This window comes from Anarhichas minor, unplaced genomic scaffold (genome assembly GCF_050575085.1).
Source record: "Anarhichas minor isolate MPS153535 unplaced genomic scaffold, ASM5057508v1 ptg000026l, whole genome shotgun sequence".
NCBI lineage: Eukaryota > Metazoa > Chordata > Actinopteri > Perciformes > Anarhichadidae > Anarhichas > Anarhichas minor.
The window spans coordinates 16,903,581-16,919,964 of NW_027466472.1; the positions used below are offsets into that span (position 1 = coordinate 16,903,581).

At 41.2% G+C, this 16,384-nt stretch overlaps 1 protein-coding gene across 1 annotated transcript in view; it reads left to right on the top strand.

Moving 5' to 3' along the window:
• Positions 1–16,384, top strand: part of gbe1b (glucan (1,4-alpha-), branching enzyme 1b) — a 79,519-nt gene that overhangs the window by 14,404 nt on the left and 48,731 nt on the right. The window contains exons 4-7 of the mRNA XM_076099841.1: positions 1,805–1,930; positions 3,047–3,182; positions 6,340–6,430; positions 8,289–8,498. Of these exons, the coding sequence (XP_075955956.1) occupies positions 1,805–1,930; positions 3,047–3,182; positions 6,340–6,430; positions 8,289–8,498 (563 nt within the window). The remainder of the gene's footprint in view (positions 1–1,804; positions 1,931–3,046; positions 3,183–6,339; positions 6,431–8,288; positions 8,499–16,384) is intronic.

The following is a 16,384-nucleotide window of genomic DNA, read 5'->3' on the forward strand; positions in this document are numbered from 1 at the left end:
ATAATTCATCAGGGTTAAATGCAAAAGACGCAGCGCCCATTCTGCATTGTCTCCCAAGCAAATGGCGTAGATGAGAAATAATCCTGAAATGAGATGCCAGGCGCGGGACGGACGGCACCGTGGCGCCACTCTCCTTGGGACCGGGTCGCCGCTGGCACGCACTACTGCGCCCTGGACAGGCTGCCCAGCTCCCATTGTCAGCGGAGGGCAGTCTAAGGACGATAAGAAGCAGATGGAAAAGCTGGCACCTGGCCTTTCCTTGTGCACCCCCGCTGCCTATGAATGGCTGTCTTACTGCGAGCTCCACTTCAGAATTAGTTCCACAGCATTCCCTCGTGGAAGCACGAGCCTAGCTCCAATCACTCTCATGTAGAGCAGCTTGCCCTGCTCTCCCCTTTGTTCAGGGCCCAATTTGTCTCCATAAACAAGCAGTTTCCTTTTGTGGGTACAGTACTTACAATGAGCTCTTTATGTTGAGAGTATGCAAGACTTTGGAGAAGTGGACGGAGGTGTTATCAAAGTGATCAAACGCCCACTTTTAAAAAACGTTTTGAATCCACACCTAACTTCTCACATATTGCCTGGCTCTTAGTTGTTTTTCCTGTTCATGCACCCCCCTCACCCAGCAGTCTGATTTTTCTTTAATATTCCTAATGCTGGCCAATTTGTCTGAAGGACCACCGCTCTCTCAGGCTTTATGCCAGTCCATTTATCCAACTATCTTTTCCTAATCCTATAAACTGTGAAGCATGTCATAAGGGGAGCCAGGCAGCTAACCCCTAGGTGGCCTGGCCATAATGAAAAAACCCCAGAGGGGGGTCTGGCCAACGGCTCGCTGGCAGGTGGCTTTGGAACAGTCATTACTTCACAACAGTAGTCAGAATTAGTTGGGTTCTAATGCCGGTTTCTGCAGGGGACAAAACAGGGCGAACACATACTGCGGGTAACACTACAGGATCGATTTCTTGTTGGGTTTTTCCAGCTCTCACGCTGGCTTTCTCCTTTGCTTTTTGACCGATGGAGGCAAAGCAACTTTTTTCAGTCAGATTTCCAAACTATACTTATTTGACCCCCTTCCAGTCCTAAATTGCAAACATAATAGATGAGAGGCGAAGGATAATGATTTAGATTTCCTATTTTTCTAAATTGCTCCCTGGCTTGAATCCCCTCTCAATATGGGCCAGCGAGTGGCTGTGTGAATACTAAGAAAGGGAAAAACAACACAGGATAATTACCATTGAATCCAGATTCACCACAACAACCTCTCTGTTCAATACTGTAGCTTATGTATTGTGTCTCTGGGAGCAAAGTGTAATAGGTTTTAAAGCTGTGATTTATTTTGTATTTCTTTCTTTTTTTGGAGAGCAGGGAGCTGCTTCCTGGAAGAGGGGTGGTTTTCATGTCGACATGTTGAAAAATGTTTGGTTTATTGGTTGGTATTAACAATCTGCACCATCCTTTATGTCTAATGGATGGGAAGTAACAGCACAGTTTTATGATGTAAGCATTTCGTGGCTGGAAGATGTAAATAAATGCTGATGTTTAAAGTCGTATACATCCAAAGACAGGAACACACAAGAGTCACAGAAGACCCTGAAGCCTCTATTGGTTTGTGGCCAGGCCTCTTAAACTTAAAGAGTTTTATTTCTGGCTAATTCTTTTCTTTGCAATGATGTTTTCACTTTTGCATCACTTTTTTCCATTCTAGTTTAGTTTGAATACCATGCGTGTCCCCTCTCGATGCCATTGTTTAATAGCCCTTGCTATAACATAACACTCATTTTATTGTCTTTTTTTTTTCTAGGTGGTAGTTCACACCAAGGAGGGTGACCGGCTGTACCGCATCTCTCCCTGGGCAAAATATGTGAACAGGGATGAGAAGTCTATTATCTACAACTGGGTTCACTGGGATCCCCCTCAGACCTATATTGTAAGTTATTATTTCATTGTTTAATTTGAAAAACAAATCTGTGTTTCCTTTCTGTTTTTATTCTTATATTTGTATTGATTTAAAGAAAGGTAAAAAAACAATCTGGGTGAAAATAGGATTTGGTAAACACCAGTGCAGTGCAATCATTCATAGAGACTGGTTTGTTTTCCCAAATGTTTTGTTGCTGGAAGCGTTTTCTGAGCTGCCAATATTGAAAGAGGACATTGTTTAATGTAAACAGCAATGATCTGTGTCTCTTTCCAACAGCACAATTCAACAAATGGTTGGATTTGGATGACAGGGAAGGTAACATTGGTGTAAAAGAAACCGTTTAAACGGAGCAGATCCTTTTCTTTTTTTTTTTCTTTTTTTGGTGTGAAAACATTGAGGCATAATTCTAAAAGCCTCATCACAACTTTCATGGTTTGATGGTTAAAATAGATTAAAAAGAAAATGCTTTATCAAGCTCAACTCCTCTGTACTGTCACTAAAATGACTGTATGTTGGGTTCGCTGTGCAAGTGTCCGCTTGCAGCGTGAAACATACAGTTACATCGGAAATCAGTCGTACATCTCACATCCGCAGCTGTCGTGGCCGTTGTTAATGTGGGTGCTTGATGCTAAGAGGGTCTGAATGTGTCTAAATACTTGACGCTCTCAGCGCAAGTGTGTACAAGCAAAACAATAAGAGGCTATTAAAGACCAACTTTGTTTTTTTTATCGCTTGTTATTTAGCACCATTTTAATTAGAGGAGCCCTCAGACCGGCAGTATATTCGCTTTATTCACAAGTGGCTCAATCATGCACTTGAAATAGTGGGTTTGTAAGGCCTGGTGGGTAGCCATCAGGAAATGTGTTCAATGTATGAAACAAATCCTGTTCCCATTGTGTAACACAATATGAATCATAGATCTTTTCATGTGCAGAACCATTATCTGCCTATGTGGTAAGATATTGATGCAGAGACCCGGAAAACCCACACTGTGTCTTTGACCTCATGGCTCATAATTGCTCACCAAATGTACTGTATTTTATTTATATTTTTTTGTTTTAAAGCAATTTTTAGGAAAAAGTGCTTTCATGATTTCTTGTCGTATTTTTTTCCCTTCCTCTCCAGCAAATCCACCCTCGGCCAAAGAAGCCCACGAGCCTGAGAATATACGAGGCCCACGTGGGCATCGCTTCACCGGAGGGAAAGGTCGCCTCGTACACCAACTTCACGACCAACGTGCTGCCTCGTATAAAAGACCTGGGTAAGAAAACGAGGCCACATCAGATTATTCTCTTCCCTTTTGGCATCCCCTCTTATTTCGTTGGCTACTCAAGTCTGCAAAAAAAGCGCACAGCAATCCTCCTGCTGTGATCCTCTTCATCTGAGTGTCAGTGAGAGCTTTTGTTGACTCAACTTGAGAACATTTTCTATCTTTTCTCGCCAAGAACAGAGAGGAAGTGAAGCATTGAGGTGATCAAATCCGAGCCAGCAATGTGGTTGGGAAAACCACATTGAAAAGCCATTTCTTATAACTGCCAGTGTCTTGTGCCATCACTGTCAACACTGGTCCATAACTGTTCCTCCAGTAGCAGTGTTTTTAGTGGCAGACCTGTCGCTCTCCCTTTGCTCAAAGCATCGGCAAGTCAACATCCTGTTTACTGGCATGCCCTGGAGGGATCACTGACCGTTGGACAGGGTTTTGTAAAGAGGGCTCCACAACACCAGTCACACACCACACAGCAGATATGGCTCCGAAACCGACAAGTTATTCCTTTCTCTTTCCTTTCTTGACCTTGACTCCCACAGCCAATAAAAAAAATCTATTTGCCCGTTGTATCATTCAGTTAAACAAATACCATAAAGACGACCTCTAACGTATATTATCATAAACCGTCACAACTAGTTGGCTGTCAATAAATTCAACAGTATTCTTTGTACAGCACTATTATCAGCTCTCCGTTCAGTGCTGACTCACTTCTGATTTGTTTGTTCAGATTAATTCAGTATAACCCTCGGAGGTTTTTGGTCTCCCGGACTCGACCGTGGGCTTATTGATCGTTTGTAACTCTGGTTAAATGTCAGTGGCCGTTGCAGCTGTCTCAGTTTAACTAAATAGGACAATTTATTTATTGGATATTGTCATATGAGTCAACGTGGTAAAAGATTCAGAATGTGTGTAAGTCAATAAATTTAGTTTAGTACAGCCTTGCTTGTGCTTAATATATGAACCGAACAGTCTGGTTTTTTTCCATAGGCTACTTGAATTTCCTGTGACGGTGAAACAAATATTCATTAGGTTGACTGTGACTATTAATGCTACTACATTTCCTTTCATCTCTAAGACAATATGTATCACAGCTTTGTGTAATTAGTATAGCGGACAGAGGTCATGTGGTAAAAGACTTGAAATTATGAGACATTTTGGCAGGATTTAAAATTTCCCCCCAATTAAAAAAAAAAATAATAATAATAATAATTGAAGAGGTGAATTGCTCTGCTTAAAAAATAGTTTGCAAAACAAAATGTAAAACATTAATTATTTTATTAATAATGAAATTGTGAATGTTCAATGCTATTAAGTGTTAGCTATGCTAGCAGCGCGGCTTTATTAAAGGAAATGCTGGAAGCCTGTTGGTCCAGCACAAATTGTATTTCTTTTAATTTGCCTTAAAAATATATATTTTTCTAGTTGGTCCGAAAACGTGATTGAAAAAAAAAAACATTCAGATTTGGCTACCCATCTATGTCACATGCAGGTTCATTAGAACCCATCCGAGTGTCTCAACCCACTGCCTGAGAACAACCTTTCTTTTTCTCACAATCCATTCAGAGCGTACTGGGCTTCTTTCAGGAGAAAGGCTTAAAGGTGCTAAAACAGGGTTTCATGCAGAGAGTCAATACAAGAATGTTCAAACAGACCATGTGAGGAAAGTAATTTGTTCTTTGAACATTAAAGCATGTAAATATGTCCTAGTATGAACCCAAAATACAAGTATTAAACTGAAAATGAGTATATGTCCTCTTTAAAATTATACTTTTCAACAAATATTTAATTTTCATCAAATGCTAAAAAATACATCTTTCCCTTCATGACTACATTTTAGGACTTGAGGATGATGTCCATATTGTTGCTTACTGCTACGATGAAGATTACTGCTACGATGAAGATTACTGCTACGATGAAGATTAGTTCTACTCCAAAGAAATATCAATAAATGTGCTTCGACTTGTGAGCAACTTGCTCGTTCTCATTCCACATGTGACTTATTAACTCCAATGTGTGATGCATTTAACAACTTAACTTATGGTAAAGAGCGAGATTAAAAAGCGACTTTAACCTCAAGGAACAGATCCCCATGTCTGTTTGCAATTCTGCTCGTATGAGCTGTGGCATCATTTTGCATTGAAATACAGCCTTCTGCACTGCCATTACAAGGCACAGATATGACTGGCACAGAAAACCAGGAGCAATCTGATAAATGCTGTTTCCTTGGTTGTGTCATCATGTTTAGTGGGAAAGGGAACTGTCAGAGTGAATGCTGTCAAAGAATCTACCGGAGGAAGCTGCACAATAGGATTCTACAGGAGGCTAAACTCCACCGTCTCTAGCGACGGTTGCCTTTGCCTGCCATTTCCTTGACTGAGATTGTGTGTGTATGTATAAATATAAAAAAGAGAAACTTCCTCTCACCCCAGTGCTTTGTCACACCCCTTTTTTTTCTGCTCTCTCGCTCTCGCTCTCTCTAGCCTGAAAAGCAATATAAATAAATAAATGTGCTCCACACAACAGTGCAAAACCGCAGGGCTTCCCTCTGGAGTGCTCAGTGGCAGTTTAAAAGCCTGTTGTTCTCTTATTCATAGAAGCAGTTCTCGTAGGTTGTTTGGAAATGTTGTACATGACCTCCTGACTCTGATAGCTGGTGTTTCCCTGTAGCCATGGCTTGTCTTCGGGGTACTTGTGTCAAAAAGGAAAATGCCTGGAGCTCACATATACAGTATGACTGTCACGGGTCAAATGGTATTGAGTCCTAATGTTTCCAGATCATTGCTGTACAACAGTAGAGACTTTTTCAGGTAATGTTTTCAGTATCCAGAAATGTCGTCTTGTTTTATCCTACGTATCCAACCAAACCCACACGCATCATTAGAATATTTACATTTTTAATTGATGTTTGGAATTGTGTACTAAGCAGCTGGTGTTATTTTCAGAGGAATCATAAGAAAAGAGAAGATGGCAAGAGTGAGGCTATCCAAACAGACCGGATGTGATGCTCTCAGTAACACAGAAGCACCAGGATGTCGGGCTACATTCTATCATGCTGCATACCTGAAGTGTTTTACATAAATTAGACAAGTCGGTTCAATCATCTGAAAGCCAAAAGATCTTTTTGAAATATCTCTCCTCCCTCTGTGTGCAGGTTACAACTGTATTCAGCTGATGGCAATCATGGAGCACGCCTACTATGCGAGCTTTGGATATCAGGTTACGAGTTTCTTTGCTGCTTCCAGGTAAATGCTTGTCAATTTCGCAGTATGATACATGTGTTATTACACGTTTATATAGAAGGCACTATTGTTAAAAAAAAAATCGCTACGGCTTTTCATTATACAAACACAAATTTTGGTTGTATTATAGTCAACATGTTCTCATCATTAGTCATTCAATTTATTTGCACTCTAATTACCGTATTTTCCGCACTATAAGGCGCACTTAAAAGCCTTTAATTTTCTCAAAAAACGACAGTGCGCCTTGTAATCCGGAGCGCCTTATATATGGATCAATTGGTTAATTGGTTGATCCATACTGGTTGTACACGGCGCTCTGTCAAAATGTTTCAGTACGACTGGTAAACTACAAAGCCGCACCGCGGTAAACACCGGTACTGTGCTTACTCCTAGTCCAACACCACTTGTGTGTATAAAGACCCCTAAATGGCACCTTTCAAGAGACACGCTTACGACGCTATTCTATTCTATGCGCCTTATAATCCGGTGCGCCCTATATATAAAAACAGTTCTAAAATAGGCCATTCATTGAAGGTGCGCCTTATAATCCGGTGCGCTTTATAGTGCGGAAAATACGGTATGTAGGCAACATGCGATCACGAGTTCAGCATTGCCTTGCCAGAAGATATTGTTTGTGGTCTTCTTTAGTCTGTTATTGAGAAAAATGTGACGCGATAAATCCTTTCAGCTCAACCAGGACCAAAATCTTCTGTAATCCCTTCTAAGATTAAAACTTGGAGGCATATTAATTTGTGTGTCACATGTCATTTACACTTCTTCATTTGCAGTATCTGTCCTTTTTAATGCAAATAGTTTTAGAGAAATTGGTGTTTGTTGGGAGGGTTGAATGAGTAACTTCACAGCATCATGAGAACAAAACTGAGCAAGCAACTTCCCACTTCATAGAAATAGTCACCTTGAATCAGGGTTAGGAAGTCTGACACCAACAATAATCTCTCTGTAAATACATTTGCTGTTAATCCAGACAGTGGAGGGAGTCTTAGATAAAGGTGGACTAGTCTGAGTATTTATCCTCTCCTGGAGATCGCTCCTCTCTTGGTTGGAGTAGAGCATAAACCCAAAGTGTAATTTCACCCATGATTGATCTCTCGGTGTCATTTAAAACCGGAGCGGTCGAATACCAGGAAGCAGGGTAATACTGTCGCGATGTGTCCTGTTTTGAAAAGGAAGCTGATATAATGATAGCAGGAAGGGCAGCTGGGACGTTATTGGACAATATGATGAGTGTACACAAAGATATGCATATACGGCGGTGTGTGTGTGTATACATACAAACAGTTGTTGTCTTTATGACCCTTTAAATGGTATTAAAGGACTGTCGAAGTGTTAGAATATTATACAAAACTATCGAATAATTAAATCCTACGGTGTGGTTGGGACTGTATGATCTTTAGATAAATGATCCGAGAAGATTATGTTTCTGAAATAGTGTACCGCTCAATAGTCTTGTTATTTAAATCACAAGACGCATTCTAATGAAAATGGTAATTCAGTGTGTGCCCTTGCACTTTCTCTTAAACCGTAGACCGGTTGTCACTGTGATGATAATTTAAGGAAAAATAAACTCCGTCAAGGACGTTTTTTTGTTCATGGTCATCACCTTGCACAAGTCACAAGGTTGTTTTTTTTTGGAGGGAGATAAGTTATGGTCTAGTTTGGGCGTTAGAGATAGACTGAGAGGTGTGTTGTTGTGAGGACAGTTGGTCCATTATTCCTTTAAGGGATGTTATGACATTTTGACTTGGGGATTTGGGGTTCTCATTAGGATTTGGTTGAGTTAGATTTAGGCCATGAAATATAAAAGGGTTCAGGACTAATACTAATATGTGTGTGTTTCTAGTCGGTACGGTACCCCAGAAGAGCTGAAGGAGATGATCGATGTGGCTCATTCAATGGGCATCGTGGTGCTGCTGGATGTCGTTCACAGCCACGCCTCGCAGAACACCGAGGACGGCCTGAACTGCTTTGATGGCTCCGACTCGTGTTTCTTCCACTCTCCACCCAGGGGGGAGCACAGCCTGTGGGGCAGCCGCCTCTTCAACTACTCCAGGTACTAACTGTCTGGTTCCACTTTTCTGTGTTTGCATCGATCCGTCACTCTGTGATGTACTGTATGTATGGATATAGCTTACAGTTATTGACAGGGTGCATCTTCAAAGAAAGATACATCAGATATCTGTTAATCACGATTGAAGGAGACATTTCTTCATGCTACCACCTACGGTACCTCAAGATTCAAGCTTATTTTATTGTCATTGTACAACTCGGTTGGGCAAAGTAATGTAGTTGTAGTCCCTTGATGCTACATAAGAAAAACAAAAAATAAGAACGCTTTTTTTTTAATGGTGTCTCGCAGCCTGAGGAAAGATGCTGCTCTCTAGTCTGGTGGTATGGCAGCGAATGCTTCTGTATCACTTGCCAGACGGCAGCAGGGTGAGCAGGCTGGGGCTGGGGCGGGTATAAACAAGTTTTAGCATTAAGTTCATTGGCATCAAAATATGTTGTGCAATGATGAACAACATATTTGTGGATGTGCATGATGCATATGGTCAAAACATGATGGTCAAGTCATTAAGGTTTACCTTTTAAAAACAAGGCTGATGAACGAGCACTAGGGTTTTAGGGGTTCTGAATTTGAAAGAAAAATGTATAAGCAACATATGAAGAGGTTGATAAATGAGGCCAAATGGGAGCTGACATACCGCTATTTGTATTTTCTCAGACCATCTGATACAGCATGATGTGCTGAAGGTCAAAAGCAAGACATGATCTCAAAATGACAGATTGCGTCTCTCACCAAAATGGCCATGCAGTCAGGTTCACTGTTAATCTGATATTCCTAAGGCGTAGAGTGGCCTATTAATGGTGAATGTAAGTTTCCTCAAATGCTCTTGATTTTACCCTTTACACATTCGGCCAGACAGGTGTTGAATTTTAATCGTTGTGAATAATGATTGGATGTTGCAGCGTTGGCAGGTTTTGGTAGTGTTCACATTTTCCGCTAATTACAAAAGTGTGAGGAAATACATGAAAGGCCTGAAGTCGGCCGCCTCTGCTGGTGCTTAGTGTACACCAAAACTATTGATGAGTGGTGTTGTTGTTGTTGTATAGGCTCTGTTAATTAAGTGTCTCTCTTCTTGCCTCTGTACCCAGAAAATGATCCTAGAGCACATTAAAGAGGAACCGGCACTGTTGAGTCTATCAAATGCTTTCTTTTTTTAACTGGCTTTTAGTAACTGTGTTTCGTGTGCAGTAGTTTCCAATGCATTCTACCATATTTAGTGTCAGGCATTGGGGCTATAATAAGGGAACAAGGTTCTTCTTTCATTACTTATTGAACTCGCCTCATATCCGCAGCACTCATTAGACACAGTGCAGACATATGCCACGACTGGGAGGCATATGAGGAGTCATTTGTAAAAGCCCTAAGGAGCGCCGCAATGTCATAGCCAGTTCATTTGTCTTCTCTGCCGCTCACAGGTTGTTTGGACGTGTCGGTTTGTGTCGAGCTTTTCTGCTACTCCCTTAGGAAGGAAATGAACCTCAGAGGCAAGCCGCGATCCTGGTGTGAAACACGGGCTGTTTTTAATCAAGCAGCCCTGCTATCAGCCATCACAGTCCGACCGTGATGTTCTTATTAGGTTGACAGAAGCTGACTGATACTGGCTATTGGAGCAGAGATGTATTTTCCTTGTTGCTGCCTCTTCTGCTCCGCTTGTACTTCTGCATCTTTATCAAAGAGCACCTTTTTTTTCTAGTTTCTACGTGTTTCTCTTCAACTTTCCCTCATAAAAAATTCAGCTCAGTCTGAAGTGAATGGTGTTTAGATAGATGCCTGCTATCCAGTTGTTAACTTGAGTTGCCTCTGAGTCATTTGCATTTGAGGACACATACTGCAGACGCTTGCCCTCGCTGCTGATCCTAGAGCTGGTGTATGTCGGGAGGTTCTTGGCACCTCAGTATTAAAAGTAGCTTGTACTTCCACTTACTAAATAGCTTGTTTGCAATCATGGGACTATTATGACGAGCAATTTTCAGATGGAGGGCAGGAAGTGAAGAACCTATATACTGTGCGAATTGGAAATGGAGCAAGGTGAATACATAAAAGGGTTGGTTGAACCTGCACGCAGCAGTTGTCGCAAGTAAATAGAAACATATTGGAAATGATCCCTACAAAATGATGAAGAGCAACAATTTTTTTTATTCACACAACTTGACCGTTTTGCCTGGTGTGGAGGCGATCAACTTTACAAATGACCTCGTCCTCCAGACCTCCTCCTACACAGCTTGCAAGATGAAGGTGTACAAGAATCTGAAGGCTTACAGCTGTTTCGTTAGATAGCTAGTTAGCTGCCGGGATAGCTAGCTACGACTGCAAAACATCACACGAACGCCACAGGGTGATATTATCACATGTGTCTGGCTATGTTTGTGTTTTTTGTCGGTGTTTTTGTCAATATCTTTATGCGGGAGAAAGCTAGTTTGCTTATCTACCGGGAGATTTGTTTTTAGCGATGCGAGCTACCTGGGCAAAAATAAGATGGCAGTCGTTCAATGGTACTTTGGTTTCATTTGGCGTACCACGATGGTCTGTTTTTTGTTTTTTTTTGTCAGTTTTAGCTAGCTATGTAGTTAGCAAAATTACTCTCACTTCTGTGTCACAATAATTTTCGGGACTCGAAAGTAGCCCTTGTTTTTCCCCCGATTTGATCGGTTGGAACAGCCGTAAACGGCGTAAACCATGGGCGTTATTGCTGCAGTGTTGAACCTGCCTCCAGTTGCCTGCCCTCCATCTGGAAAGCCCGCCAATGTGTGATGTCTTCTGCAAAGAACCTATAGTTAAATTCGATGAATAGTTTGAGTATAATGGCGGGAAAGGTAATAAATCCTTTGCTTAAAGCTGTGTTTTGAGCTGAAACGTTCTAAATGCCCTTGAAACTTCAAAATATATTTTGTTTTTATATCAATTGACTGTCTGATGAAGAATTTTTTAAACTCCTAAACTTATAGGGATGTAGAGTTTAAGTGAATGTACAAATGATGCACGGGGCTCTCAACTGCTCTTGATGTGATAAGCAGAAACGAACCAGGGGAAATCTGCATTATTTTTTTACCGGCTGTTTCCGTCATAAACCTTTTTTTTAAATGTCAAAGTCACCTTGAGACAGTGACCGAGCCCATGGTTCGGCGTGTAGGGGGCTGGCAGCCAGGGAAGCCGAGCCTGTCTGCAGATCAGGGCCCTCAGATGTGAGAGTTCTAAGAAGCTTGATGTGGGCTTGTTCTGTAATCCCCTCCACCTCTCTCAGGATCATTTGCATCCATTTTTCATCAATCTTTGTGTGAATTCTTAAGATATGAATAATAGGCCCAGGGCCAGGCTTTTGAAAACTCTTTAACTCTTCTGCGTGTTCTCATGCTGAGACCGACCCTGTGTTTGAGGACTGAGGAGCAATAATTCTCCCTTTGACAAGATTATTCTATGCGTGTCTCTTTTTTTATTGCATTCAAATAATTGTTAATGATGTGTGCATGGGGCAATATAAATAGTGAATATTACTGTGCCTGTGTGCCGCTGATGATCCTAAATGAATGAGGACCAAAAATAGCTTATAGATATTCACTAAATGAGATTAGCACTGCTTAGATTGTAAGTATATTCTACAGCATGAGACCTCAAATAAGGCAGTGTCGCATAATATAGGTTCTGTGATGTATAATGTAATGCTTAATCCATTAATCCATTGAAGTATGCTTTTTTTTTTCAATCCATGTACTGTGACTCCCATTAAAAACCAGCTTATGCCATATAGGTTTCATTACTACAAAATACTGTCATGTATAGTAGTTTAGTCTTTGTTTTACAGTACACTTAAACATACCTTTAAAAATAAATAAATAAATAAATAAAAAATATATATATATATAAATCAGTTGTTTTCCTAGGCATGGTGTTTGACAGAGTGAGATCTGTCTTCATCTTTATCAGCTGTTGAGCCTACAGTATGCCGGCTGTATTTCTGAAATCGTGAAATTCTAAAATAACAGTATTGTACACAAGGGAAGACATGTAGGGAAGCAACGAATCATCCTGCTGATAAATGACAGGCTTTTATTTTAAAGAAACGGAGCAGAAACCATCACAAAGGAAACAAAACAAAAAAACGACCTCCCTTTTAGAGCATCTACGTTTTTATATACTTGGGCCAACTTTGCACTATAGTTGGGGCCTGGCAACTGCCTGATCAATCAATAAACTCAAACTTGAAATGTCAACTCAAGTATTGAGTCAAGTATTTAGGACCCATGAGTTATTTCCCCTGCCCCATCAAGTCACACAGCAAGGGGAAAAGCTGTTTTTCCCCTCTGGTGAGCTCCAGCTAATGAGCTCAGTTTAGCTGTAGGCGTGCATGGTGGCTGGTTGGAGCTGCCTGTAGTGCTTCCAGTAGGTGTTGGATGGAGCCAGTGGGTAGGAACTTGGCAGCTCTGCACCGTCGAACCCCTCAGCCCCTTAAAACTATCTGACAAATTGCAGAAAAGTACCATGGAGCTAATATGTGCAAAGAACTCTCTGAAACACAAAAACGAACAGCCAAATGGAATAAATAATCTACGTCTTAAACACACATTTTATAGAGTGTAGACTGCAGAGAAAATGCATATTTTGGCTGTCGACATCTTGTTTTTTTTTAATGTCGCTATGTTTTCTTTTGCAACCAGAAGAGACAAGAGAGGTTAAAGCTAAGTATGCCGTCATCCGAACGCTGAATAAGACATTTTTAGGAACCAAAACGGTAACATTACGTTTCATGAACTGGAAACACACTGCAAAAGGGTTAAAGTTGTTAGATGAATATACGGACAACACCCACACTGCACAACGCTGTGACAGTGTAACCTGCTTTATTGTCAACTTGACTCTAAATGGGACCATCATTTCCAAAAGAACATCATGTTGTATTAAAGAAACTAGTTATTGGAACCATAAACTCAATGTTTACTGAGGTGGTAGATCAAGTGAGAAGTAGGGTCATTGTCTCATAGAATTCAATGCAACCGGAGGTGTCGCCCCCTGCTGGCTGTTAGAAAAACAAATGCAAGTTTAAGGTATTTTCGCATCGGCCTCATTTTCAGAATCGGATGTTGCTGCCTGGGTTCATCAAACAAGGTGCATTGCTCACCTAGGGGCCGTTGTCATGCTCTGTGTGGACATGGTGCCTGCTGTGGCTCGTCCCCCCTCCTCTACTTTAACAACCCCAGGGACTGTTATTCCCCTCAGCTAAGCCTGTAAGGCTGCACTTTCCCTCAAGACTCACTGCCAGGTTCTGGCCCACCTCTTTTTTTTGTAATTAACCAATGCCAAGTGTGCCACGACTAAAACATGGTCCACTGGAGAAAACTCCAATGGGGCAGAGTTTGTCTGCCACACAAGTACAAGGTGATACTAATTATAGGGTGCTAAACCTACAAACAGTCTCACAGGCAGCAGAGTATCTCTCCCAGGATGCCAAGTGAAAGCAGCTAGCTGCCAGGCAACCTAAGGAATGCCAGACAAACGGCAGATATCTGACACAAAGCACAGCAATACAGGGACAATCTGTCAGGCAGCTAGATGAGAGTTTAGCCAGCGAGGCAGCCAGCATCACCAGACTGCCTGCAGGGCTGCTCAACAATGCGGTGCGAAATATCAACACGTATTTCTTACACATGTCCAGCAAAAGGCGCACATTTGCATTTTAAGACCAACACGTAGCTGATTGAACCATGTTTTACTGGACAGTGGCTTATTTGATGAAACATGATTAAAATGTCTACCTTTTAGTCACAAATGTAATAAAAAATACATTATACAACATCAACAAGTCATATGCGTGAAGACTCTTCAGTGCATATGTGTATTTAATGTACCCACAAGCTGGATGAATAATTCCATGATTGAATAAATAAATAAATCAAGCCTCAACCTAGAAATGTGAATTTATTGCAGGTGTCTCTCCTGTCAATTTCTCTGTCCTGGACGCATTAATGGCTTTGGGGATTGGAGAAAAGTTTGAAATGCGTTAAATGAGACACCTTATTTGTCCTTTTTGGTCCAACAAATGCACACCATCAATCAGGCTGTCGAGCATTGTTGTTTGAGCATCACACTTCGTGTGGAATGACCTGTCGGCTCCCTAAATTTATTTGGTCTTATCTGCGGCTTACCTGTGATGTTGTGAAAACGGGGACTTAAATCTTTCTCTCTCTCCCATCACGACGCGTTGCCTTGACCCCTTATGCAAAGTTGACTTCTAGAGGCACGGCATGATTCCGTATCTGCTCTGCTGCCAACGGAACCCAAATACCATAGTATGGGTCAGAGTCATGTTCAGCTTGAGGAGGAAATGAGCTCTGATAAGGAGCAACTATGCGTGAAGCTGATGTAGAAAAAAAAAAAAAAAGTCTATTATTTGAATTGACTTTGTAGCAGTGTGTTCGTGCAGGTAAAACAACAGTACGTATGATAGATGCCCTTATCGTACTCTACAAGCAGCAATATCAGAGCTTTACTCTGTTAGTGCTCCCTAACCAGGTTTCGCTGTCATTGCTGAGCTTTAGCATGAGGACGGTGTAATATGCAATTTGCTTTTGTATTAACACCACAGGCCGAGTGATAACTTCATTGAACTGCATAGATAAGCGGTGTGTTGCATCGGGTATAGAGATCTAACTTTCCCACTGTAATTGGACTTGATGATGAATGGCATTGTGGGTCCTAATGTGGCAGTATGGTTTCATCTTGGGGCCTCTGGCTCTCACTGGCTATTATCTCCCTCCCGTGAGGGTACATTGTGTCTGAGCCTTTGTTGGCTCTGCGCAGTGGAGTGGAGGACCTAATCTATTTATCACAGGGTCTGCGTGACCACCCAGCCAGGCTGCTATATCGGATCATACCAGGCTCCCTTGTGCTCTTCCTCAAGGGAAGGAAGAAGCGCCGATGTAACATGCAGCTTCACACCTGTCAAACAATGCTGAGGTTGATCATCCCTGAGGAATGGAGCACAGAAGGCAATGCATTTAAATGTATCTTTGAGTCATGGCCTACCTGGACAAAAATATCTGGGATTTTGTCTTTCACCAAAGAGGATGTAATCCTCAGCATTTTATTGTTTGAAGATTCAGGGGATGAAACGGATATACGACTTTAAGCAGAGGTATTGTTGAGAACAATGAATGTCTGGTGTTTGGATGGACTTTTGTTGTTGAGATATTATCGAAGGGTCGTTGAAGCATGAATCTGGGACTCCTCACTGCTTCAACTATTTTGTGACATGAGGAAATTGTATCATTGAAGCAAGAAATGTTGAACTGCCCCTCAGTGTGTGTGTGTGAAGTCCCAACTAACAAAAAAAAACCAAATGAAATTCAATGCCTAACTTTTTTTAATTCAGGGACTGAATGAGGTTTGTAAACTGCTACTGTAAATATAGAGAGATATTACATTCCAGAAGTAAGAAAACCTCACTCAATATCATATTTACATTTTTAATTATGGAATTTACTAAAACTTCAGCCAACCTTTGTTGAACAGGATGTTTTGCGGTCCACTCCATTTGAGATGGTAAATCTTCTAAATGTTTCTGTTGTTGGTATATTTAACGAACACAAATCCAACAAGTCCAAGACCATTGCAAGTAAGACTTCACCACCTCGACATGTCATGTTGTATTGTTTTGAATGCTATTGTTTTATTAAATCCTTACGAATACATTGTTGACAAATGATTTAACTTTGTCGTAATCATGAAGGATCCAGTTTATAAGAGCAAGTGCTGTAGTACAGGAGTTCTCAATCACGGGACCTTCAGGGAATTCCAGTGGATCCACTCTAGAGGTGAAACCAATGCGAGTAAGAGTCGCACAGTAAGAGTGACTATTCTGATCACTGGTTACACTTCCT